We start from the raw sequence: 27,350 nt of genomic DNA, 5'->3' as shown, positions 1-27,350 counted from the left end.
AATCCGAATTTAGAAATCGTCTAAAACCATTGAATTACCAGCCCAGACAATAATACCTAAAAGCAAAGTTTCGCATAAAATTAGCATATAATAAAATATATGACCAACTTGAGCATTTTGTAAGGATTAAGTTCGTGTTTGTGACCCGCGCAATGAAAAGGTTCGCCATCCCTGGACTACAGTGCCAAGGCCTATTGTGTCCAGCGCCCCTCTGACCGTTATACCACAACTCATAGAATGGTTACACAATTAAGTTAGTCATAAACTACAAATCATGGTTGGAAACACACATATAAAACTACCTGACGCATTTCAGGCAAAATTCATGAAAATAAATCGATCTGATCTGATACAGAAGTCTTTATCAAAATGCAGCAATTTTATTAACAACACAAAGGCTTAAACAAGTGAATTCACAGCTTAATTTTCGAATGCATATAAAACAATGTTATTTAAAAGAAACAGCGTCAGTGTAAGTTAAGTTAAGCATCAGTGATCGTCAAACACTTACAAGTAACTATCAATAACAACTACAATGTCAAGGCACCATGTGCTCTGTGACCTTTGACCGCAAATATTAAAAAGCTTACAAAGTTAAATTAGTCATAAACTACAAACCATTGATTGAAAACACCACTAAAAATACCTGAAGCATTGGAGGTACTTGAATGCTTTCTTAATTTCATTTCCTCTCACCAACTTCACCAAGATCTGCTCCGCGTCGGAAGGAGTGAGAGAAGAGATGCTCGCTCGGAGCTGCTCCTGCTCCTCCGAGGAGAATGAGGAGCAAAGAGTGGGAAAGTCCTTCGACTCGTAGGACGACATCTTGCGGTAAATCGAGTGAAGGTCGCTGGCCCAAACGTGACTCTGCGCAAAATACCAAGTTTTTCTCCGTTTTTTATTTATTTTTGTTTTTTGTTTTTTAGAATTTATACGTTTTCTAAACAAACGTAAAATACCAAAAAAAATGCACAAAATTTTGGCATAAAAATTAGACTTAACTTGGCATATAAAAACATCTCTGCAAACGGCGAGTGAATCTGCGCAAAATACGAGGTTTTGTTCTTGATTGGTTACCTTTTTTAAAGGAGCGAACTGTTTTGCTTTTAAACAGATATTGTACTTTTATCTTTTTAAAATAAAAAAAATCCTTAAAAACTCTGCTTTATCTTTGCAAAATAATTACATTTCGTATCCCATATTTTGCTCTAATTTTGTTTTCCTTTTTGTTGATTTTATATCCCGAGTTAAAATTTTTTCGTTTTACAAACAAAATTGAAACTTTTTCTAAATAAATTTACAATAAATAAATTCCACAAAAATTAAGCATCACAGTAAAACTTAATTTGGCAGAAAAAAAAAACATCCTACAAACGAAGAAATTTTAGATTTTGTTTTACGTTTGTGCCATGTTTTAGAAGAAAAGTTATTATGCGAAAAAATGAAAATAAAATTATATTTCCCTAATTCGCTGAGCCAATATTATGATTCCATTTACAAGGGTTTAGTAAGGATTTTTTTAAATTTAACTGGAAACCTACCACATCAAATTATTGATAGTTTTTGGCTACACCAACCTAATTGGGCCAAAAGGTTTTACGAAGATAATTTACCTGCAGGTCTTCAGATGCCACAAGTGTAACGAGCTTGTTAAACTGCTGATACAAGACGAGAAGCTCGAAGTGAAGTCTGTAAAGCTGCTGACATAACTCCAGTTGCTGAAATAAAACCAGTATATTACATTAATCATCATAATCATTAAAGGCGTAGGATACGAATCCCAGAATGCGAACCAATAGAATGCAATAACTGAAATAAATATAAAAGATGTATTTGAGCACTCTTTTAAGCAATATGGTGGAATTTATTCTTTATGGGGCTGATTTTTATGACTATTCACGCCACTGAATAATTACTAATGCGAATGTAGAAAATTGTCGAATACATTTCTTTAAAGCGCGGTTTAATACTTCAGTCACGATCTATAGTTTTTTTCACATTATAACCACAACAAGAAAAAATTCAACGTTTAAGTACAACGTTAAAAAAGGACAACTATGATATATTTTCCAATGTTTTGGGTAAAATCCATTTTAAGGCATGATCACAAGACAGCTGAGAATTTATTTTCCAAATCTTATTGCTCACGTTTGTTTTGTGGAAAACGTTCATGATTTTTTTTTTAGAAAAGAAAAAAAAAACCTAACAGTATTCCATCGTGGGTGTTTAACTGAAAAAAAGTGATTGTGCTATGATATGTCGATCATTTAGTGGTAAGGAGCTTAACTGATTTTAAGGTTTAAATTATTTACACCAAAGCCCCACAAGGCATTAAAACTTCAGATTGTTTATTTGGGTTTATTTTTTTTGAGGTTTGGTGAGAACTACGAAGTTATGGTTTAAGTAGTTTTGCGAAGCTATAAAACTTTTTTTTGCGAAACTGTACACAGTAGCTAACAGAGCAAAAAAATTAGGAAACACTTTTTCCCAAACCTTTTGCTCCAGTTTGGATTCGTGGCTGGATTCTATCAAACCATTTGTTGTCGATGTAATGGTAAGAAACGTGGAGAAAACATCTTGCTGCTTCGAGTAGAAGAACTTAACGTGTTCCTGTGTGAAAAAATAAGTTGAAAAAATATTCAACAATAGATAGACGAGATACAGAAGTATTTGAAATTCGCATGATAGTGCCTTTTCAATAGAACCATGTATAAGATAATTTTCTCCAATGTTGGTTTTAGTGTAATAAATTCAAATTTTTCTACTTTGGGTCGAATAAAAGTTAGAGAAAGGTTGAAAAACTATGTTCGAGTAAAATGATTTGTCAATAAACACCAAAAGTGGATATTTTAAGGGGATTAACTTTACGTGTTGCTATGTGTTATCCTTGTGTAGGGTAAAACTTAAAAAAATCATAAAATCGCTTAGCAGGGAGAAACCTTTAACTTAGCATTGTGCAAAGAATTCGCTAGGGAAAAATAGTAATTCGCAGGCCAGTTTTGTCTGTGAATAACGCTACGTTGAAATATTAATAGAAAAACGTGGCTTTGTCTCTAAAACCATACGTGAACATGTAAAAACGTGCGATATCAATGTTTTCGCTGATAAAACACAATCAGAAGATTTATGAATAACTGTACAACTCAAAAAATATATAAAATGTCATAAAAGTCCAAACGAAGTTCGCCAAATATGAAAACACAGGTACCCGAACACTTTTAATAAAATAGGTTCATGGCTCCAAAAGAGAATATAATAAACATAACTAATTGATTGGAGTATAATATAACATAATAAGATATATATTATATATATATAAACATACATGACTATGAATACACAAAGAAGGACGTATCTTAATGCAATCCCAAACCATTGGCAGCAGGTTTCTGCTTGTCGATCGCTGTTCTGCTGACGCGTATATTGACAATAAAACAAGTTTACAACCAGAGTGGAACCAGGATCAGACTTTTTTTTTTTAAGGAATATATATTTCGCCTTTATGCCATCGTCAGTACCTTATTCAGTTAAACTAGCGAAATAAATATCCCTTTAAAAAAAACGTCTGATCCTGGTTTTGTTCAGGTTTTCAAACTTTTGAGTTTTATTGTTTATTGAAAAGTTGTTTTGGTCTCATAACGAGGTATCGCTTTTTAGCGAGTTTTTAATATCGGTTATCGTGCAATGTATCGGACGCGCACGATACCTGAAGGTCGCTGAATCCGAGTACGACCTCCCTCTTAAGGAGGAGCAGAGCAGGAGGAGTTGTGAGACAGAGAGGACAGAGAAGTTGCTCCGGAAGATCATCCAACATCGAATGTGGGAACAAGCAATTAAGCGGTTAAGGAGGAATCCGATGGTTTAAATGAGCAGTATGACTAATTAATCTTTGTATTACAAAAATGTTTTATTTGTGTAGTAGGTTCCATTTTTCGCCTAATCAACTGTTTTTTCTCAACTTGGTTAACTTTACTGTAGAAAGAAGTCCCAACTTTTTTCATCCAACATCGAATGTGGGAGCAGCAAATAAGCGGTTAAGGAGGAATAATTTTTAGAAGCGTTTTAAGGGGGTCAGTGAAAGCTTTCTAAAGTTGTCATGACATGAAAAAACGGTTTATTCTTTATTTGCGTAACAGGTTCGATTTTCTGCCTAATTATCTTGAGTTAATTTTACTTTGAAGAAGTGTTTCCCAACTTTTTCCGCCACGAATAAATGGTTAAGAAGGAATTGTTTATCGTTGATAATAAATACTTTTTTGTATTAAGATATATTTGGAGATGCCTGATACCTGACATTTTATTCGTCGAACGTGGGAGCACATATAAAGAGGTTAAGGAGGAATTTAAGGAGGAGTGAAAAGTTTCCAAATTAGCATTACAATTAGTAAATCATGACATTTAAAATTGGTTTTGTGCAACAGATTCAATTAATTTCTTAATTATCTGTTTTTTGTCTGGACTTGACCTAGGAACAACACATAAACGGTTAAGGAAGAATTTCTTTCCTTAATAATCATTACATTTTGAATATGGTTTGTTGAGGAATGCCCAAAACTTTACATTTTTTTATTTTGATACCGATACCCTATATTTTGGCCAGAAAAGATGACGATACGATAAAAAATGACGTCATTGCTATACTCGGACAAGCAAAATGGGTGTGGTTAAACATGATTCAATGGTAATTTTTTTTCAGAATAATTTTTTTGCCTTTTAAAGTAGAATCACTGTTTAGGATCGCAAATCTAAGCTTTAATTCCTATATTAATTTGGCATCGTCTCCGGACCGATATTATCTGACATGCCTGGATATGTGTTAAAAACGTAGAACTGCTTTAATTTTCGGTAAAAAATTGGAAAAGATTAAAAACGATTAAAATAATTTTTTGCTAGACTTTGCCCCAACTTTATAGCATCTTCAAACTTTACAAAAAAGGATATTGAAGTGGCTTGAGATGGCTGATAGTTTGGCGCCGAGGACAGAGCAACCTTTCTTGCTGATGGAGGTAAAACTTAGGCACAGGAGGCGGTAGAGAGATGGGAAGACGACGAAAAGTTGAGTGAGCGAACTTCCGTCTTTGTCGAACTCCATCGCGTCTATTAGCCCGTTCCACCTAAAGAACAAAGGTTTAAACAAATTTACAGAAGTATATTCGTTTTTTTTTATTTATTTGCTTTATTTGTAGAGCGGGTAAATCTAAAAAAAATAAAAAAAAGTTCGATGGGAAATTCTCCGATTTTAATGGATTTTTTTAGTTGTTTTATTTGCAGTGTAGAGCGGACAAATCTTAAAAATAAAACAAGTTTGAAAAAAAATTGATGGTAAGTTGTATGTTTTATTTTGCAGAGTGACGCGAATAATTTGTAAAAAAAATATTTGGAAAATTTTCCGATTTTGATGGATTTTTTTTTTTAGTTGTTTTATTTGCACAGTGGAGCGGATAAATGTGGGGAAAAAATTTGGAAAAAGTTAATGGAAAATTCTCCGATTTTGACATTGTTTTTCACTGTTCTAATCGTAGCGTGGTGTTTCTAATAGGAATGGAATTTTGTTCAAAAATTCAAATCAATTCTAATTACAGTCAAATTGAAAGAAATGCAAACCCTGTAATGCACATTATTTACACTCTCAAGTCAACCAGGCAACGGAAAAGTGCTTTTTATAAACCATCAAAAATGATATCACCATGCTTTCAACAAGCAAATACCTAAACAACAAATAGAATTTTGAATGAGAAAATCAAAAAGATAAAAAAATACTAAAAACAACTGCCCAAAATGCAGAAATGAGATAAAATGGTATTTGATAAATTAACATCAGCTTTCTTATGTGTAATTTTAAACAGAAATAAAATCTAAGAAAAACACAAAATGTCTAGTTTTTGTTATTCTTCTGTTTCATCTATCTTTAAAGTTAAAACGACTTCACAAATTGAAACAACTCACATCCGTCCCTTAAAAGCCACAGTACTTATAGCATACTTTGTAATAAAACAGAATCCTTTTTGAATATTTAAGCTGCGCACATGTCAAGCAATGTCACTAATATACAGTTTTACGATAATAATTAAAGCACCAAATAAGAAACTTAAACCTGGGATTATACAAATAAATCAAAACACGATTTGCTAAACTTCAAATATTTCACTTGAAAAGAAATCAAAGTTTTTGCCGATTTTTGCCTTTTGTTAGTAAGCTTACAAGGGTAATCCCCTAAATGAAAAGTAAAAGATACTTACAGTCACAGATTGCAAGTTTGTTTGAAAAACAATGTTCAGAACAGACCCACCCACCATATAGTGAGATTTACACTGTCTCTAGCTTCCCCGGATAAACATAAAACAATGACGCAAAGCAACCAAAGTAAACCAGGTTTATCTTATTTTACTCTCTGCTGGTAAAAAAATGATAAATGGCTTTCTGTCCTTTGTTTTCAGAAGAAGATTTTGTTCTTGTTTCTTATGATATTTAATCGCGAGTTTTAATTCAACGGTTTTAGCTGCTTATTCAAAAGTTGTTTTTTAATTCAGCTTTCGCACAACCGTGCTTCATCAGGTCAAAATAGAAATTGCTACTTATTTTCAAATATTTCTACTTTGACCTGATGAAGCTCTGCCGTGCAAAAGCTTGTCGATAATTCAATACAACTGGTATTTTTATAGTGCCACTTGATTCCCTATTTAAAAGCTTTAGTACCGCAGTTAAACATGTAATCGCTTTCACGTCAAACTTCCCTTTTTTTCGAATGAACTCAGCTGATAGAAATCCCAAAAAGGAAACAACGATTCCACTTTCCCTGCTTTCAATGGCGAGCAACTTGTTTCACGTTATTAATAATTAACAGAAGAACTTTAAGTGACTTCACCAAATAATGAGCTTGTGATAGCAGCCAAGAGCAAGTCAAATGATAAAAAAACAGCCAGAAAAAAACTAGTGGAAAATAATGGGTGAACTGGCCTCGTTAACCAAGAGTCGTGAGTTCAAACCTCACTGGTGGAAAACTGTTGTAATGCTGACTTTCAAATTACAATATATTTGTTGTTGCATCACAATGGAAATGTTACGTTACACTCAATGCGATTTACGACATGGTACAATGTTACCAAGATTGTGTTTAAGCATGTATCCAAAGCCCAAGGGTTAGTTAATTTAATATAGGTATATTTAGAAGTTTTTGTGGACCCCGGTTGAGAACCACTGTTATAAATTACGCTAACAAACTTGTGCAACGTTCCAAGTAAAGACTTAAGTTAGTGGAAAAATAATGAGGAAAAATAACTAGTGGAAAATAATGGGTGTTTCGCAACCCTTCAATGTATTTGCATTACGAGTGTGCAAAATAAAAACGTGAATTTTTGCCAGGGCTTCTTCTTACCACAAGGCCCAAGAAAACGCACTTTTTCATGGCCGCTTTATTTTTGCGAATCTGGTTCAAGAACAAAACAGCTGTTGATGTTAGTGGTTCGAAAACTAAAAAAATGTATGATCACTATAAAGTGGGACATTTATTATAGAATACTATCGTATATGAATGGCCTTTCAAACTTCCTTAGAGCGGGCTGAAATATGCGCACTATATATAGCGATATAAGGTCAACTGGAATTGTCTAGAAAGCAAAGAATCCATACAGAAGTAGGTATCATTTTGAACGTTTCGAATAACTCTATACTCATTTTCAACATCCACACATCTTCAAGATGTTGAAAATGAATAAAGAGTTATTCGAACCGTTCAAAATGATACCTACTTCTGTATGGGCTGTGACATTCTTATTACGTCTTACTACAACCTCCAACCATTATGCGTCAAAGAATCCATATTATTCGATAAATCAAAATTTCGTTTTTTACAAACGATTAGAATTTTTACTCTGATGACATGAGGTATTGCCGAAACGTTTGTAAATTAGGAAATGTCGATTTTATGAAATATTCTGTCTTAAGTATTTATATTAAAATTCAAGGAATCCAGTATTGCAAAAAAATATATTTTTTTAAACAAAACCGTCAGTTATAAAATCCGCGACATGTTTTTAGGAAAAGAGGTGACATTTTGAGCATACTGGCGGTTTTAGTTGACGTGATAGGAACATAAAAGCCCATACAGAAGTTGGTCAAATTTTGGACGTTTCGAAAATTAGCTGACATTCGTTTGCAAATTTTTGCCCCTTATGAGAGTTGAAAATTAGTTTTTAAGTTAGCAGCAAAAAAAATACAGGTTATAGAAAAAACTCATGAAACTTAGAAAGCAAAAAGCCTTGCATAACAAAAATGTTGCAAATCTCACCTAGTTTCTTGCTGAACTGGAAGGCAGAGAAATTCTTCGCCGCTGTTTTGTTTGATTACTCTGCAATAAAATCTTAAATTAATCGTTCCGGCATGAAGAAAAGTAGAAGAAAAAAATGACTGGCAACGTAATTTAGTGCTGCCTGGTGTAAGCAGCGTTTAATTGCACGATTCAAAAACAAAATTACACGCCAACCAGTGTTGTAAACAAGTCATTTTAAATGACTAAGTCCAAGTCAAGTCATTTGTAAAATATCTTAGGCCCAAATAAAATATTTTGCAAAAAAACAACAAGTAATCCTAGTCCAGGGTATCAGTTGCCCAAGTCCAAGTCAAAAAAAACAAAAAAAAAACTGAAGTCCAAGTCAAAAATTGGTAAACTCGTTCGAATATTATATAAGCAATAATTCAAGTAAAAGTAACATAAACGCAAACTATTGCAAGCGAACATTTTACGTGCAACTTATGATAATGAACACAGTTTTATTGCAAAATATTTAATAAAAACATCTGATATTAACACAACTTATTAGCTAGAATGACTTAAGTCTAAGCTAAGTAATTTAGCAAAAATACTTTAAACAAATCAAGTAATTTTGGCCAACAAATCGAAGTCAAGTAACTACCACACGTACACATATTCACTATAAAGCAGCCTATACACGTACACATAAATTATAACCTTAACTAGCCACTAGCTCAGCCAGCATACACATAGTGTTGAGATATCATGCAACACACATGGTAAAGTAGCATACCTTGCGTATAGCGACGACTTGCTTGTACTTGGGTTTCTTCGGTGGTTGCCTGAAGCACAAACGCTTTCAATGCCTCTCGATGTACCTAGAAAAAAATAAATACAAGTGTGTTCATGAATTGATCCTCTAGCCCAGGGGTGGTTCCCAAACTTTTTGGTCTGTGGCCCAAATGTCTATTTCATAGCGATTCGTGGCTCACCACGTGCTCTAAATTTGGACACAAACATTTTCTATGAAAATTTAACTCAAAAACAGGCGAAATAGTTCCTAGCAATTTATTTTTAATGAGATACATGCTCCTGAAATTTGGCTACGAGATTCGAAATTCTTGACTCTGTTGATGACAGAGCACAGCAAACATCTTGCTCATCTTCAAGACAGTTACGCTGCTTGGAGTTTGGACTTCATATTTACAATTACTGCTATCTCCAACGCAGCAGTTAAAACCGTTTGCTAGGAAAGAATGACCTTTCTTGCTAAGTAATTATTGTTCTCAAAACAAAGCGCATAGTATGTACACTACAGTGGGGTTGTTCAAAAAAACACTTTTTGTCAAATTTCATTGGGGACTCCCTGGAATTCCTAGGTTGCATCTGAAACCCCACAAACCAATTCTGAGCACGTTTGGTTCAGTATTGACCGTTCTACGTCAATTTGAAAATTCAGATTTAGGCTAAAATTTTGGAAAAAAATAATTTATCCTCCCCCAGAAAAAAAAATTCTACTTTTTCGCATTGCTTTGCAATTGAAAATAGCTATATATAAACATGTTTTACAGTTTAAAAGTGAGTATTGTACAGTATAACAAAACAGTAGAATCTGTTCAAATGGCTCTGTGGCCCATTGACAATGTCTTGGTGGCCTAGTACTGGGCCATGGCCCACAACCACTGCTCTAGGGAACCACTGGTCTAGCCAAAGACAGATTCATGTTTGAGGGGGAGAGATAATTGTTTTAAAAATGACGTCACAGAGTTAGGTCGAAAAACTAATAATTTACAAACACTTCTTTTTAAGTGAACTAGCGCCCAAATCACGGCTGAAACCCGGTCTAAAAAATTGTTTTTTTTTTGCATTAAACAACATTATGTAATCCTGGATAAGGGGTTCTTAAACTGGGTTCAATAAACCCCTGGGGGTCCGTGGACTAGTTTTAGTGGTCCATGAACACCAACTTGAAATACCAGTGGATAACATGAATAGCGTTATAAATTAAAAAAAAAACGATGAATAGAAAAACACTTTGGCGCCTTCTACTCAAACATATTTTGACTTCATTTTGGTGTTTATGTTCGCTGGAACAGCAGGTTACCTAAATCTGTTTGTTGTATAATATCAATATATGACGTCATCTCTAAAAATGAATGACGACCCAACAAGTGACAAAAATTGTTATAGGGTCCGTTTGAAAACAGTTTAAGATAGTGACGTCATGTGGGTAGGTTTGAAGGTAGGTTTAAATTAGGGCTTTATATTAAGGTTTGGTGAAAATTTAACAGACGTTAAAAGCTGTTAATGCTGAAGATTTAAACGCTGATTTTTGATGACACCTTCAAGTTTTCGTTAGATCTTCATTTACAAGATAAGATTTACAAAAAAACGCTTGGAATATATTAATTTCCGACGCTGGTCTAGAATTCTAGGTACAGCAACGAAACCAATTGTCAAAATTAAAATTGTAAACTGGAAGAATACATTTCAGAATACTTGACCCTAAACCCCTAAATTTATTTTTGAAGAAATATCGCTAAAAAACAATTTCAATAAGTCTAACCATGTGAACTATTATTTGCGCCTATATTGTGACGTCATGTGTTGTTACCTGGTGGTGAGGGGGAAGTGGACCTGATGTAATAAGAATCCGACGATGGCGTTAAATCCGATGACGTCAGGTCGTCATGGGAACTAGTTTCGGAGAGGTTGCACGAAATCGGGGTCAACTGTGAAAAGAAAATGCATAACAAATTGTTCCGGTGTTAAATGACAAACTTTAAAGTGTTGTGATACCGTAAACGACATTCGTAATCTACGTGTATTGCAAAATGTGATTTAAGATCACCAAAATCGAAAAAAAAAATTTTAACTAAAAAAAAGGTCTGATTATCGGCATCAGAATTTTACTGAAAACTATATTTAAATTTTTTTTTTTTACCAGGTATCCACCGAAATTTTAATAAACTATGAAACATGACTCTAATCTTAATACCTCTGTGCATTATTCATATTTTTTGTAGGTTTTTTGAATTTTTTAATTCAACTCTTTTGTCAGCCATTTATAACACTCCTAATGGCGATACTACCAAACAAAATAGGTGAAAATTACACAACTATTGGTATATTCACTTACTAGGACCCTAATACAATAACAAACAAGACCTAGTTTTTATGTCAGTTTTGCTACAAACTCACTGATTTGATCCTGAGTGATTCCTCCTGCTGATGAGGAAGTTGCTCTTCTTCCATCTTCTCCACTCCCTGCTCATCTGCATCGCTAGGATCGCTCTCAGGATGAGGATCAACCTCCATGTGATTGTTGTTCCGATTCTCGTCGCGATCCATGGAAGATCCATCGCTCTCATCAGATCTCTCTTCCTCAGGAGTTAGGATCTGGTCCGGGAGGAAAAATATTTCGAGGATTAGTATCGCTTTAACAAAAGTCAGGAGGAAACAAGCTACAAGTTCAAGCTCGATACATCCATATGAACAAGAAATAATTCTATTCTTTTCACAATTCATTTTTATTTACATTTCACTTTTCACCTATATTTTTAACATCTCACAATATAATTTATTATTATTTCAGACATTTTATTATTTCAAGGAGACTTCTCAATGATGAGCTTTAGTTCCGAGGGGAGTTTAGTCCTCCCCAAACCACCTGACGAGCATGTTGTGAGGAAAAAAAATGTTTATGAGTCATATATAATAAATTTGAAACCAAAACCTTTAGTTTATTAGATCAAGGTTAAACCAGTGGAAAGGAACACCTGCCAGTCCAACAATTATGTTGATGACAGCAGCCTTAGTGGACCAGTCGTGTTTATGACGTCATAACTACTCTTGTTTTCAATGAATGACCGAAGACCAAGTATAATGGCCTTATAGCGTGAAATAGGTAGCGTGGCCTTAGTGACTTGTGTATGTTTATGACGTAACCCAGACATTTTTATCAAAGTTTGAAACAATTTGTCTCCACATTGAACATTTTACCAACTTGTATATGATCGTCATATGGTTTATGTGTAATTCGCCAAAATTGCTGGGTCATGAAGGTCTTCGAAAACTTTAAAGGAGGTCGCGACAACCAAAAAGTTGGTAGAGTTAAAACGAATGTCGCAAAAAAATGCATGAACGAACCGCCGTGAGGTCGAACTCCTCAGGTTGTTCTTCAACCGTGTTTCCATCTTTTGCTGTGGCTTGGTTCGTAGGTGAGGTGCTCCACTGGATACCAACGTTGAAATTGTCGTTTCCATCGCCCTAGAAAAGGTAAAGAAATCATGAAAATGAAAGAATGAAAGATGCACACACAAATGTGTGTTTACAACTGCGATCTTGCCCTTCTGAATCCGCTTTTTGGCGAACGATTACGGCTTACGTATCATTAGTACAACTCTTCGACAAACTAACCGAATCTGTCGATAAATAATGCAAACAGGACAAGCTAGAAAAACAACCAGACTGTGGCGAGGTTCGAACTCACGACCTCAGGTCATACCGGGACCGTTTCTCTACCAACTGAGCTACACAGGATTGTAATGTAGCTAGCATTGGCGTATGACCGTTTCTCGATTCGCTCCTTATAAACTCTTAAGCACTCTGGCTATGACAATGGTTTTCAATCAGTGTTCCGCTGAACACTAGTGTCGTGAAAGATCGACAGGTGTTTGGCAAGAAATTTATTAACTTTGTTGTGCATTAGTAGGATTGTAATATCTTCTGTCTGTTGTTAAGTACACTAAGGTAGCCCGAATAATTCCGCGCTCATCCAAACAGGTCCAGATACAACACCATAAAAAAATTAAACAAATAGATAGTCGTTGTGTTGTGCTGTTTAAATGCAATATTATTTATAAACTTTCGTTTGGCTCCGCAAAATTAGTTTAACGCAGTGATTCCCAACCGCGGCTCTCATAGCCGCATGCGGCTCTCAACTGTACATTTTGCGGCTCTCTAACCGAGTGAAAAATTAGTTAGAAGTAGCAGAATTGCAACAAAGTAAGTAAGAGATATCAAGAATTAATGAGTTGTATCAGCAAGGATCCCGAGTACGAAGTACTAATGTTACCGGGTACTTCCATCCGGCTCTTTAAAATAATTTTGTGGTTTGTTACGTCACAATATATTTAGTCCTGATCGACAAGCTATGGCAAACACTGTTAATTAGTTAGCCTTGGCTAGCGTAATGTATATTTGTTGTTTTCTTGTTGCTTTCTTAATATTTTTTAATTATATGCCTACTGTTGTTTTTTATGCGGCTCCTTGCAAACATTAGGTTTGAAATGCGGCTCTTGCTCTAAAAAAGGTTGAGAATCACTGGTTAACGCATAAAGTGTCCCGTGGTATCAATAAGCCTGAATAAACACTGGTGTGGGGCAATTCTGGTTGATTATGCAAAAGGACATTTAGATAAACAATATGTAAAGATGTAGGAAAAGGTAGAGGAAAATTATTTTAATAAAAAGAAGCGTTCTGTGGCGTAAAAAGGTTAAGACACTGATGAGTTATGGGAACGCTTCACTTTTTTTGTGTGGCCATACTAAGAACAAACTCCTCAAATAGCAACACAATAATTGTGTGGTTTTAAAATGCGACGAACAATATGTCCTCACCTCTGATTCAAGGTCGTTTAGGAAGTCGAAGTTGCTGAGAACTCCAGGACAGTTGATGTCTTCGGATAAGGAGGTGGCGTGGGACTTGGGAGGACCTACAAGAACGTTTTATATGATTTTTTTTTTCATTTTTAAGGGAAACGGTGTCTAACTTTTTTACTGTTACTTATACTACAATGGTTATCAGGAATGTCCGATGATATACCCGATACCAAGTTGCAGTGTTGGTAGTTATTCGATACTAGAGCGATAGCCGAATTGATATTAAATATTGCGGCATAAACGCTTTTTTAATGAACAGTATTAATCGCAAGCACACCAATACTACACTAGAAGCTTTCATATGTAAAAAAAACTTAATATTTGCAACTGTTTGATCAAAGTGTCTTATACTATCGTATAGTTGCTAAAATGTTACTTAAAAGATAGTTTAATATACAATTACAAACAGCAACACCAAAACACTACTTGTGCGTATATTTCATCTTAAATTAAGAGTAAGTGCACCTTATTTATATAATAGGTTCGAACAGTGCAACCAAGTCTTCGTGATTAACTTAAACTTAAATATAGGTTTTACCTGAAGTAGCTTCTTCCATAGCTGTTGGTTCTTCACCCTTTGCTTCTTCCGTAACGTCGTTGACAGTCTAAAACGAAAGGGTTGGTCAAAAAAAATATTAACAGAAACTGGGACTAATTTTAAACGGAATTTTGGAGTCTTTAAAACTGAGATTAACGATTTGTCTTTTTGAGGCGTAGTAAAAATTTTTTCGAACAGCCTTAGACTAAATGGAAAGCTAACGAGCTCCGCGCGAAGCCCGGAATGTTTTCACATTTAGTGATAGTTCAAACCGTCAAAAAATTAAGCCCACAACAATTATACTGGATATCTAAAAAAAAATCTCGCATTAAAGAAAGAGAGAGTGGACAGCAATCCGTGTCCATAGAGTAGGGGATAAGCCGTGTAAGTTACAGTTAATCCGCAGCAGTTAAAATTTGGCTTAAGAATCTCTTAACTTTTGACTTCTCTTTTACTGGTGATACGATAACTTATTTTGATTCATATTTTATTTTATTAAATTGGTGAAGAACCGCGGTTTGGCCACCCTACTTTACAGAATAAGCATTTAAGTTTTTCGTTATGCAGTTAAGCGTTATTAATTGAGAAATAAGTTTGTCGTTATTCTGGCCTGTAAAGGAATTAGTATTTTTTTCATCAAATTGGTTAAACGGTTTGGCCACCCTACCTTACTGAATAACCTTTCAAGTTTTTCGTTATGCTTACCTGTACAGGAATTGGAAGCTGCGTTTTGCTGGCGCAAGTTTGGTGGAAGAAAGTGCAGATTCGCAGCAGAGGTTGAAGCCTCTCTGTTGAACGGTTGGTTGGGTTTGGTGCGAGCCAACAGCTTGTGGAGTAAGACGGGGCTAGAAATAAGGCAATAATAACGTAATTTGAACTCGTTACCTTCTTACCTAGTCTTTTATTGCGTCTTTCACGTTTTTTAAGGTTTGACTATAGCAGCAGCTAAGGAATGTTAAGAGAACGCAATTTTTTTATTTAAACATGTTAACTCACACCATAAGACCGAAATAAGAACAACATCCAGGTCGGCATAAAATACAGTTCGGAATAAGAACAAAATAGGAATAATACCTCCTGGTCGTAATCAATCCTAAACCTGTCGGAGTAAGACCTAAATGGTCAGAATCAAGCCTACACAACAGTTTGCCTAGTTAACCCCAAACCCTAACCCGAAGTACATCACTAATTCCCTGACAAGTTAAACCCTACCCTATTTGCTAACCCCACCCATTACCCACCAATAACCCCAAACAGGGCCCAACAATTCGATTAAGTTCTTATTCTGTCGTGGACATTACTGCGAATTTGACTTTATTATGTCGTTGGTCTTAATACTATGGGATTATAGATTTTTCTGCTTTAGGTATTGTTGCTTTTTAGGTCTTATTGTGTGTTACCTATAATAACTAAAAAACTACTAAAAAGCAGTAAAGCACAAGTGATATCATTCAATTTAATTCAGTACTAGACGAATAATTTTGTGTTTAAAGACCAACACTAAAAACTGCAACAAGAGAACAGATACAACACAGGTTGCAAAAACAACTAAAACATAAAAAGTTGTGAAACCACTTACCTTTTGTTACTCTGGCTGCTTCGTTTTTCTTTCCGATCATGTGGAAGTTGGAAATGTCGTACTTGAAGGAGAGCGTTAAACCTGGCAGACCTACGAATTCCTTGTCGCTATCTGAAAAGAATTAAGTTGCAAAAAATAAGCTCATTGGTGAAGTGATGTTTACACACATCGCCGAATCGGTTATATGTATAAAAGGTTTGATTTATTTGCCATAAGGTTTTTCACAAAGTTAAATTTTTCTGGGTTACCACGCAATTTTATGAAAAATTCGACTTTTTATTATGAATTTCACGAAACACCTGTTGAAAATCACTGTCATGGTTCATGTATTGTTTTTCTAAACCAACTTTGATCGGGTAGGGCAAAATGTCAATTTTCCGCCAAATTTCATTACAACTGTTACACCATTTATATAGCTATTGCTGAAAATACTGACTTTTAAAAATCTGTAAGTAGACCGATGTTAAACATAGATTAAGTCAGGTTAAAAATATTGTTATAGTCACACGCAACAGCCAGTAATGCACCGTATACATAGAGAAATGGCTTAAAATTAAGGTATGTTAAAATGACTTAAATGGGACTTATTTTACAATAGGAAAAAATGACTTGTTTACAACACTGGTAGGTAGGACCGTATGGTACGTTTCAAAGTGTTTTGAGTTCCATTTTTACCTTTAGTACTATTACTGACAAACATCTTTGGGATTTGAAGTTGCGATGATCTGGCGACAGCAAGCTTCAAGATGTTCAGGGCTTCTTTCCAATTCTTTCCCTGCAGAAAAAAAAGCTGATTAGTAAAAACAGCATTAAAAATCATAAAATTACTTCTTAAAAATTTACAGAAGAAAATCCTTGTGAAATATGAAAGCAAATGGATCTTATAACTTACGTCAAGGTGCTTTGATACGACGTTGAGGGCGTCTTGGACGTAGTCTGGTGTGGATTGTTTGGAGAGCATTTCACACAACATAAGGAGGCTCAGCATTATTTGCAGGCAAGCAAGGTGGTGAGACTGACCTAAGGACGACAGTCGGCAACTTAAATAGTTATCCTTTTATAGCTGTTTGGCTAGTTTAAAAAAAATAATAATAATGAAGAAGAAGTTGGTTCTTTTTAAGAATAGCAATGTAGCAAGGCCAGGGATAGCCAAACTTTTTTTTCATAAAAGGCCGTATAACTGAAAAACCTGACCCCGATAACTTTATGTATTTATGTATAAACACTGAACAGGATGCAGCGATCAATGGTGACATGTTTGTCTTTCGACTTGCTCCTCCCTGGGCCTGTGTAGCCCAGTTGGTAGAGCAACGGTCCCGGTATGGCCAAGGTCGTGAGTTCGAATCTCACCGCAGTTCAGTTATTTTTTTAGCCTGGCCTTGCTTGCACTACAATCCTGATTAGTACGATTTCCAGAAGGGACATTGTGTAAATGCATGTTTCATTAATCTATAGGTAAAGCAACTGCGAATAGCATTAATAATGACAGAAAAATACCCTCAATCCAACCTCAAAAAAATAATTATGTTTCAGTGTCTAATTATAACTTTCAACCCTTATTCTGCAAAATACAGATTTAGATCAAAACCCTCACCTCTGTCCAGCATTTCAGTGAGGAATCGTATTTGAGCCTCGAGAGCGTTGGGAAATGTTTCGTGCACGTATTTACACACCACACTTATCCACGTCTGCATCGTTTTGTTGTAAGTGCTATTCACATACAAGCTCATCACGTGGGCCAAAGACTAAAAGGAAATAAGAGAGTTTTAGTTAAAAATGTACAGCATTTCTAAGTTTGCCTTTGGTATATTACGGATAAAGCGGTAGGAGTACGTCTTACATCCAGGGTTGCCGCGCAATTTTACATTAGGATGTTTCAAAGACAATTAATAGCTGCGATTTTTATTTAATTTGAAATTAAATCAGTATAAACGGCAAACGCCAATAAGAACACAATAACTTTAAAAGTTGTTTTTACTGAGGCAAAACAAATACATTAAGCTTAGCATAAAACATATAAAAAAATACCCCAAAGGTTTTTGAAAAATCTTAGGTTTTTCAAAAATGTTCGATATCGCTGTAACAGTGAAAATAACAGAATACATTTAATGCCCAAAAACTTGGTAACAATACATCACAGTTTTACAAAGAAAATTGAAACGAAAAAACTGCAGCTTAAGAAAGTCTTTGAAGTTGACAACGCATATATGTTTTAACAACATTTAAAAAATAAAAAATGAAAAATTGAACCGGTGGGCTGTATCTGGCCCGCTGGCCCGCTGGTCGTAGTTTAATCGCCCTTTCTTTAGACGGAAGAAATATTCCCTAAAAACTTCAACAGAACTTTAAGGTAACAACATATGTCAATTAATAATGAATTTTAAAGCCAAAAAGGTCGAGTAAATCGACATAATATTGATTAAGACGTGATCAACTCCAGCTTTTTTAGCTTAAAAATCATTACCAAGCTGCATATACGGATCCGTGCATACATGACTACTCATGCTATTCAATTGCAAAGCAATGCAATAAAAGTGGAAACAATTTTTTTTTTACGGTGAGGATAATTTATTTTTTCAAAAATTTCAGCCTAAATCTGAATTTTCAAATTGACGTAGCGCGGTCAATACTGAACCAAACGTGCCCAGATTTGTTTTGTGGGGTTTTTAGACGCAACCTTACAATTCCAGGGGGTCCCCACTGAAATTTGACAAACAAGTGTTTTATTTGAACAACCCTTGTGCATAGTGGACCCATCTGTATGTCGCGGTTTTAAAAATAAAATTTAAACGACAAACCTGCAGTTTGAGGAAGTCCTTAAAGTCGACCACGCACACTTGAGCGATGTTTTGAGCGCACTCACAACTCGCCTTGTCAGGGTTGCTGAAGTTCGACACCAGGTAGGGAAGTAGAAGGATGACGTTCAGCGCGAACGCGTTGCCTGGATGAAAAACAATGTAAGTTGCTGTCTAGAGATAAACCGACACAGTGGCGAATCTAGGGGTTAGGGGTGCGGACCCCCTTTTCTTTCGCCTTAGGTATTCGTTCAGGTTGGCTGATTAGCAAGTTTGTATTCCACAATTCCCAACACAAAGTCAAGCCTTCTTGCGAAAGACGTGCTTGAAATTTAGCGTAGTCCCGTCCATAGAACTTGAGTAAATGCGCTGCTGATAGTCGAAAAATTATTCAACCAAAATCAATCACACATATTTCACGGTCTTGGTTTAGTGTTTTGCCTAAGGTTGACGATTGTACACTGAGCGGTTTCGCAGCTGGCGCAGGCAGGAGTGTTGACGACGTACGTGTTTGCTTTTGTGGACGTTAATTGGCTGTTCTGATAAGTTTTTTCCCAATCATGTCGTCATATTTTATGACGTCCAACACATTTCTATTTTATGACGCCATAATTTATTAACGTTAGACGGAAAATAAGGGAATTCCCCGAGTTTATTTCTGGATTTTTGGATACGCGACGGATCCAATATATTGGTAAATAAAAAAGTTGACTTATAACAAAACAAAAAAGTGATATTGGTCAATCTCTATTGCTGGCACACTTTCAAATCATTTAAATATTTTTACAAACTCAACGATAGGGAAAAAATTAAAACAGTATAAATGCAAAACTACAATACCTTATGAGCACACTACAAAAATGACTGCCTCTGAAAACGCTACGGGATTTTACTCAGATTTTATATGCAGTATGTATTGTTACTTTGCATATATGAAGTGTCAGTTTACTTGGTTTCCGTCGCTAATATACTATTTAATTTTAGAGTTGGGTCTTTTGAATTTTAGCTCAGCAGAACAATAATCAGAACGACTCATGTTAATCTAAATAAATATCGATAACATTAAAAGTGACAAAATAAAACAATACAATTACATAACAGCAAAGCCTTAGACTGATCAAGGTACTTAACCGACCTATGCCTGGCCTAGTTGATACCATGGGGAGATGGGTAACAGTTGTTAAGTGGGAAATTGCGCAGTAAGCCAGGTCAAAGGTCGCCACGCTTGTCAGTCCCTTTATGAGCAAACACTGGAGGCCTGAGAAAGTCCGCCATTGGAAGTTTTTCAAATATCTGAAGAACATAAAAATATTGTCAGTAAAAATATATTTACTAAAAAAAAGCATATCAAATCTAAAAATGAAGAATTTCTTTTTTTTTTTCGAAAAGTTAGATGATAAAAGCCTTCGCGTCAATAAAGTAAAAATGAAATTAACCATATTCAGACATATTCACAACATAAAACCGATTTTCTATATTAAAAATTAGTGAAAATTTTCCAAAAATAAAATATCTATGAAACAGACAGTTTTGGTAATACTTTAACGGAACGCATAATTTAGAAATATGGGCTATTTCGTTGTTCAACAACCAAAAAAGTCGAAAATACAGTATCCTGGGATATAACATAACGCCTGAAAAAAAACAAAAAAACATCCAAAAAATGAAATGTAGTTTGACTTTTTCATACTTGAAAGTTCTACCATATTAGCAAAATAAACAGCAATCTAAGAAATTTGGTTATTTTACCTCTCAGCCTTCGCAAACCAATCCAGACCCAGCAGTGACATTTGGCTGAGCACTCTTACAACAATTTGCAATCCGAGAAGGTATTCGAACTCGAAATCTGATTCCAGGATTCCAACTCCGATCCAAAAAATCTGCAGAAATCAAGTATTGTGGGTGCAGTGTTTTTTTAAGGTGTTTTGGGAAATTTCTTCAGCGGTTTCCCAAATTTTGGACTTGCAACTTTTTGGTATTTAAATGAAACACTTGCGGTCTCTTAAAACTATTTAGCGGTCACCCAAACCAAACCTTAAAAAAAAAAACTGTGTGGGTGCATTAATTAAAAAAACGTTTTCCTACAAATTTCAATAATGTCCAATATATGCCTATTCTGTTAGAGAATATAACATAGTCGCCACATGACAGTGTTGTAAACAAGGTATTTTTAAATAACTTAAGTCCAAGTCAAGTCATTTGTAAAATAACTTAAGTCCAAGTCAAGTCATTTGTAAAATAATTCAAGTCCAAGTCAAGTCATTTGTAAAATAATTCAAGTCCAAGTCAAGTCATTTGTAAAATAATTCAAGTCCAAGTCAAGTCATTTGTAAAATAATTTAAGTCCAAGTCAAGTCATTTGTAAAATAATTTAAGTCCATGTCAAGTCATTTGTAAAATAATTCAAGTCCAAGTCAAGTCATTTGTAAAATAATTTAAGTCCAAGTCAAGTCATTTGTAAAATAATTCAAGTCCAAGTCAAGTCATTTGTAAAACAATTTAAGTCCAAGTCAAGTCATTTGTAAAATAATTCAAGTCCAAGTCAAGTCATTTGTAAAATAATTCAAGTCCAAGTCAAGTCATTTGTAAAATAATTCAAGTCCAAGTCAAGTCATTTGTAAAATAATTTAAGTCCAAGTCAAGTCATTTGTAAAATAATTCAAGTCCAAGTCAAGTCATTTGTAAAATAATTCAAGTCCAAGTCAAGTCATTTGTAAAATAATTCAAGTCCAAGTCAAGTCATTTGTAAAATAATTCAAGTCCAAGTCAAGTCATTTGTAAAATAATTTAAGTAAAAGTCTTTTAAAAACACAACAAGTCATAAGTTGCCCGAAATCAGGTCATCATTAGAATGATAAAATGAAAAACATTAATAATAGTAAACTTGTCAGATTATGAGCAATAACTCAACAAAGTTGATAAGAATCGTTCAAATTTATAAACAAAAATAAAAATAAAACCCAATTTTAAGTCATTCGACTAATGACTTTGGTCCAAGTCAAGTCATTTTTCCAACTCAAACTTCATTCATTGCCAATAGGTTTTATGAAAATTAAAAATTATTTTTTTTAAAGATCATAAATGGGATCACTGAAACAAAACATTGCAGATGTCATGGTTAACATAATGACAAATAGTTCGTTTGACTGTGGCAGTTCTAAAACAATGAAATTAGGCTGACCATATATTAAATGCAAAGATTCTTGAAAAAAAGACAAGAAAAAGGGTTTTCGAATTGTTTTTGCATTTTCTAAAATTTTGGAGAAAACTTGCTCAGAACCAATCTCAATAAATCTAAACATGTGAACAACTTAGTCAGTGACCCAAGAAAATCAAACGGCAAAACAATTTTGGGTCGCGGCCTATCGGTTGAGAAACACCGAGTTAAACCAACGAAATAACCAAACAAATTTGGAGCAGAAAAACGTCTCGTAGTCGTTAATAAATGTAGCGCTTATACCTGAGTTAAACAGTTGTGGGAATGCCCGCCGTGCACCATTTGCTTTGTTTCGTCTTGGTGCTGCCTTTTCTGTTTCTTCAAGCCGTTACTTTGCGGTCCTTAATAAAAAAGTAAATAAGTAAAAAAAAAATGACATTACTAAATCTACCATAGCTTGAAAATAAAGCAAAAAAAACACATAAAAATCAACAAACCCACCGTAGCTTGAAGGGGGTGACGTGGTCACGGTGGGGGCACTTGGGGCCAGGGAATCCCCTGGGGAATCCCCTGGGGCCGCCAGGTCCTCAATAAACTTGCTCTTGAGGGTGACAGACCCCGATCTTTTGTGCGAATGGGTCCGATGAGCCCTGGGGTTACTTGGGGCCGCTTGGGGCTTCACCTCGGCCGAGTTGGGGAACCGGTTGCTGGCCCGGGGTACCTCGGGGGTGGGGGAGAGAACGGGGGCAGGAAGGACCGACGGCCTGGGTGAAAAGGGGATTTTTTAAAAACAGAAGTTCGTTTAAAAAAAATATTGAAAAAAGTTCTTACTACAGACCGCATTTAACATTTTTTTGACACAGACCTTCTAACATTTTTTTAACAAGGACACCCTAATTATTTCTAATTTAAAGCCCTTTGTTTTTTAATTGATAAGCCCTAAAAAATTTTGTAAACAGACCCCATAATTTTTTTTAATACAGACCCCCAATTTTTTTAAATACAGACCCCGCATTTTTTTTAATACAGACCCCTAAATTTTTTTTAATACAGACACTAATTTTTTTATAATTGAAAGGAACTCTAGCAAATATTTTAAGTTAGCGTGGAGCAGGGTCGGTGTACAATTTTTAGAGATGACGCTTTTAAATATTTTTTACCTCTTATTTTCCTCCTTAGAGTCAGGAGCCGGGAGTTGGCAGGATTGTAGGAAGGTGAGTAGGATCTCGATCATGAGGCTCTGCAGCTCCACATCACTTCCTCCGTGGATGCTCTCGGCGAGGATCTGCACCAGGAAGCAAAAGTCCTTCTGCTCAAGAGGGACCTTAAGAGCTCGGAAAATCTGGAGAAATAATTTTGAAGGATTATTCGAAGAAAAATATTACAAAAAAAAATAAATCGAAGACATCCAAAGACTTTTTAAAAGAAATTTGTAGGTTTTTGAAAACCTTGTAGGTTTTTAAAAACCAGCACATTAGTTTAGTTACCTGTAGGCATCTGCATCTGTAATGTCTGTGGTTGGCGTGGATCGTAACATGAATCGCCTGTTTGGATAGCAACTGGTGCAAAGAAAGGTCAGGAATCTGCAAGTGAAGGTTGTTAAACAACAGAAGTTAGAAGTTTTGTACCAAATAGTCCACCAATACCGGTATGGCCGGAGGTCGTGAGTTCGAACCTCACGGTAGGCTGTTTTTTTCTAGCCTGTCCTGCTAGCACATTGATCGACTGATTTAAGCAAGCCTTTCCGAATGCATTAGGTGTACATCCCCTTTAAATGGGGTTGTATTTACGAAAACATGCAACAGGATACGGTGCTATGGTTGTTTCTTGACTTGCTCCTATCTGAGCCTGTGTACCTCAGTTGGTAGGGCGAAGGTCCCGGTATGACCGAGGTCTTGAGTTCGAATCTTACCGCAGGCTAGCTGTTTCCTAGCCTGGCCTTGCGTGCACTATTTACGTGCAAAAAAAATAAGGATGTTAAATACTAAATTCGCAACAATTGTTTTTATCAAGTAAAGCCTATGTTACCTAGAAAAACTTTGCGTTCTGCAAACACTTGTTTTTCATTTATTTTCAATTTATTTAGTTAAAATGGTTTATATATTTTTAATAAATGGTTTACGTATTTTTAACAGTTTATTGTTTTTTTTTCTATCCTGCTACTTTACAATTCTTAGGTAAGATAAAATCTCTAATATATTCACACATACGATTCAAATTTTAAAATCTAATTTAGTTAAATATTGTGACAAAACAAAGTTATTCATTAATTTGGTAAATAAATTATCATTATAACATTTGGAAGTAGCGCCTTGAACTCAAAACCTACCAGCATCGAGAAGATTTGCACAAGATCGCAAACGAACTTGCTCATATTCTCACTGCTGTTCAGGCTGGCGCCGGAAAGTATTTTAGCTGGGGAGATGTCCTCGCAAACCCACAGTGGAAGCTTGGTTCTGGCACAAAATAAACACGAAGATAAGTAAAGAAAAAGCTTAATGTATGGGTCGAAATTAGAAATAAGCTTTTCTTTTGATAAATTTCTGATTTTTTTTTTAATTTTTTTACAGAAATACACTAAAAGACTTCTGTGATGAGGCAATTAAAGTATAACACCGTTTGACCATAGGAATGTCCGATACTGGGTATTTTATATATTTTTATCGATACCGATATTTTAGGCAAAATGTCCAAATACTAAATGCCGTCATTATTATGCCCAGCTAAGCAAAATAGATCAAATAAAGTACAATAATAACAATTTTTCGAGTATTACGCCAAATTTAGCTTTTGCGTTAAGAAATCAATTTATGGTTAATTTTATTGTACTTTTTTCCCAGAAAATTTTACCTATAAAAGTATAAAACCCCATGTGCCTATTTGAAAGTATACTTCACATTAGATTTATTTTAAAACTTTAACAGATTAAAGTTAGATGGTGCTCTATGTATCGTTAGTGGACTTTTTAATACATTTGGCCAGGGGTGTCCAACAAGCGGCGTGACACGCAACCTAATAAAAAATGGCACGCAAACCCCCTCAAAAAAACTCTAAAATTGTTATTTAGCCAATTGTCAAAAAAGCTCAATTTGTTATTCAGCCAATTGCCATTGTTTATTCACAATATAAAACAATCGCGGCAATCACGACAACCAACAATTACTTTTGATATAGTAACATTATTTTGTGTGGAGGCTAGTATTCGCATAATTATATAGCTTGGTGTGAAGTTACAATAGTCAGCTCACCGAGAGACACTTAGATGCAGTAATGCGCATTTCTACTACGCAGTTTTTCAAGTTTAAATAAACGTTTTTATTTTACGTAAAAAAGGGTATTTATGATAAAAAGAATTGGTTTGGTTACTAAACTTTGGCACGGGAAGAAGTTATACGAAAAAATTGGCACGCCGGCATGTTTGAGTTGGACACCCCTGTATTAGGTACATTGAAAATACTGGTTGGGGTCAAAGGAAAAACGAATGCCTTGATTTATTTCGATTTGAAAACAAATGAATTACGAGATATTTAATACCGTCTCAAAATTAAATAAAACATCCTGGTGTACCATGGGTAAGTAAATCCCAGATTTGATTACTTAATTATTTCGTCAGTTTTTAGCTTAAAATCCATACTTGGTGAAAAGATTAAGAACGAATGCCTTGGTGTCTTCACGACTGATAGATTCGGTTTTGTCCAAGCGCTTTGCGTTTTCGTCAGGTGTGACCAACATAATCTCTGCGAAAACATATTGCGTTAAATCAGTGTTGTAAACAATTTTTCCACCAACGTACTTTAATCATCATAAAGCCTTGAAATCGCTATAACATAGGTAGCAAAAAGAAAATTTGACTTGAGCGTTACTTTTTAAAATTTTAAGTTTCACTCAAGAAACGCTACTGAAGAACTCGAAAAAAGAATCACTTTTTAAAACACAACCACCAACTAACAAAGGTGTCCCTTCAACTTGTTTCATGAAGGTCAAATAACTGTAAAAACTGGCATTTCGTAGGCCGCATTAAAAACTTTTTTTTTTTAATTGTTAATCCAACAAAAATGAACTTTTTCAATTTTCTACAAACACGCTTTACCTCAACGTTGCTATAAACATCTATAAGTTTACGAACCTTTTTGCGGCAGTACAGAAGTAAGTCCGGGCCCAGAAAACGAAATCATGTCTTTAAATATCTGAAAAAAGCACAAACGTTAGTTAAAGGGTATAAGGCAGGGGGGGGGGCAACCTAGGGGGCGCATGAAAAATAAATAATTTTTTTTAGTTTATTATTTCTAGGTCTACTCTACTATAACAAAAAATAACCTAATGAACTCCTGAAGTCGCGAGACTGCAACCCGATTGAGCTTTGAGAAGGATAGTTTGACCACATTTTGGAAAAACTATGCAATTTGTAGCCTAAACCTAATGAAATTGTCATGCCATTGCTGTTGCCTTTCTCATCAACACATCGTTGTAAATGTGGGTTTTCAACAACGTAACTTCTGAAGACAAAGCAGCGCAGTGTCTTGGATATTCAATATGGCATGCGACTGGCTCTTTTCACAACTAAACCAGCAATATGTAATAACTAATTAATGCTCTATCATGTTTACTGTGTGTTGTTTTTATATCATTTTATCATTCTAACTACCGGTTACTGTATGAACCAGTTTTTTAATCAAAACGACGTTACTTAATTTTTTCAAAAGGTCGAAAAAAATAGGGGGGGGGGGGGGTCGTTGATTTGTCAAAATTTTTAAAGAGGGCCACGGTGTAAAAAAGGTTGGGAACCCCTGGTATAAGAGCTGATAGATACATTTTTATAACACCACCTTTTGTACAACGAAAAACAATCAAAAAAATGCATGCTGCAACACTTAACTCACTTTAGCAATTTTGACCCACTTAACGTATAAGCAGAAAAAAAAAATTGTAATTGTATATGTTAATTAAGGTATAGTCGCAAATATGTTAATTGAACTACAAATACAGAAAGTTCAACTAAAAACTGAATGACAAAGCCAAGTAAAGTCATTTGAAAAGATTGAGTCCAGTCAAGTCATTTCACCAGAACCACTCAAGTCAAGTTAAGTCATTTAACAGTGTATTAAGAAAACAGTGAATTAAGTGCAGTTTAGCAAAGTCAATGACAACAGTCATACAAAAACTTGTTAAAACTATGACAATGTAGACTTACGAGTTCTTGTTCGCTGGGCAGCAGCAGTTTGACGATGATGTGAGCCAACAAGTGTTCACATTTGGTTTGTACTTCTACTATTTGAGCGTTGTCCATTCCAAATATAATGGCGAGCAGAAGGCTGGGGAGGCAGCGCTGTTTCAAAAAATGTATAAGCTGGTTTTAAACACAAGACT

The 27,350-nt window shown here is 35.1% G+C and overlaps 1 protein-coding gene across 1 annotated transcript in view; it reads right to left on the bottom strand.

The window, feature by feature from the left end:
- Window positions 1-27,350, bottom strand: part of LOC146158137 (protein furry homolog-like) — a 63,783-nt gene that overhangs the window by 2,132 nt on the left and 34,301 nt on the right. The window contains 28 exon segments of the mRNA XM_083383806.1: window positions 647-867; window positions 1,614-1,718; window positions 2,494-2,610; window positions 3,707-3,819; window positions 4,942-5,114; window positions 8,288-8,347; window positions 9,045-9,129; window positions 10,866-10,983; window positions 11,453-11,650; window positions 12,401-12,520; window positions 13,873-13,967; window positions 14,453-14,519; window positions 15,158-15,297; window positions 16,032-16,142; window positions 16,707-16,806; window positions 16,924-17,051; window positions 17,626-17,776; window positions 18,830-18,972; window positions 19,962-20,119; window positions 20,576-20,706; window positions 22,287-22,384; window positions 22,485-22,747; window positions 23,144-23,325; window positions 23,471-23,566; window positions 24,313-24,439; window positions 25,618-25,720; window positions 26,110-26,170; window positions 27,175-27,309. Coding sequence (XP_083239932.1) covers window positions 647-867; window positions 1,614-1,718; window positions 2,494-2,610; window positions 3,707-3,819; window positions 4,942-5,114; window positions 8,288-8,347; window positions 9,045-9,129; window positions 10,866-10,983; window positions 11,453-11,650; window positions 12,401-12,520; window positions 13,873-13,967; window positions 14,453-14,519; window positions 15,158-15,297; window positions 16,032-16,142; window positions 16,707-16,806; window positions 16,924-17,051; window positions 17,626-17,776; window positions 18,830-18,972; window positions 19,962-20,119; window positions 20,576-20,706; window positions 22,287-22,384; window positions 22,485-22,747; window positions 23,144-23,325; window positions 23,471-23,566; window positions 24,313-24,439; window positions 25,618-25,720; window positions 26,110-26,170; window positions 27,175-27,309 — 3,599 coding nt within the window.

Source organism: Ascidiella aspersa, chromosome 3 (genome assembly GCF_963924565.1).
Source record: "Ascidiella aspersa chromosome 3, kaAscAspe10.2, whole genome shotgun sequence".
Taxonomy (NCBI): Eukaryota; Metazoa; Chordata; class Ascidiacea; order Phlebobranchia; family Ascidiidae; genus Ascidiella; species Ascidiella aspersa.
Note: the sequence above shows the minus strand (reverse complement) of the source record. Positions and strands in the feature narration are given on the sequence as shown.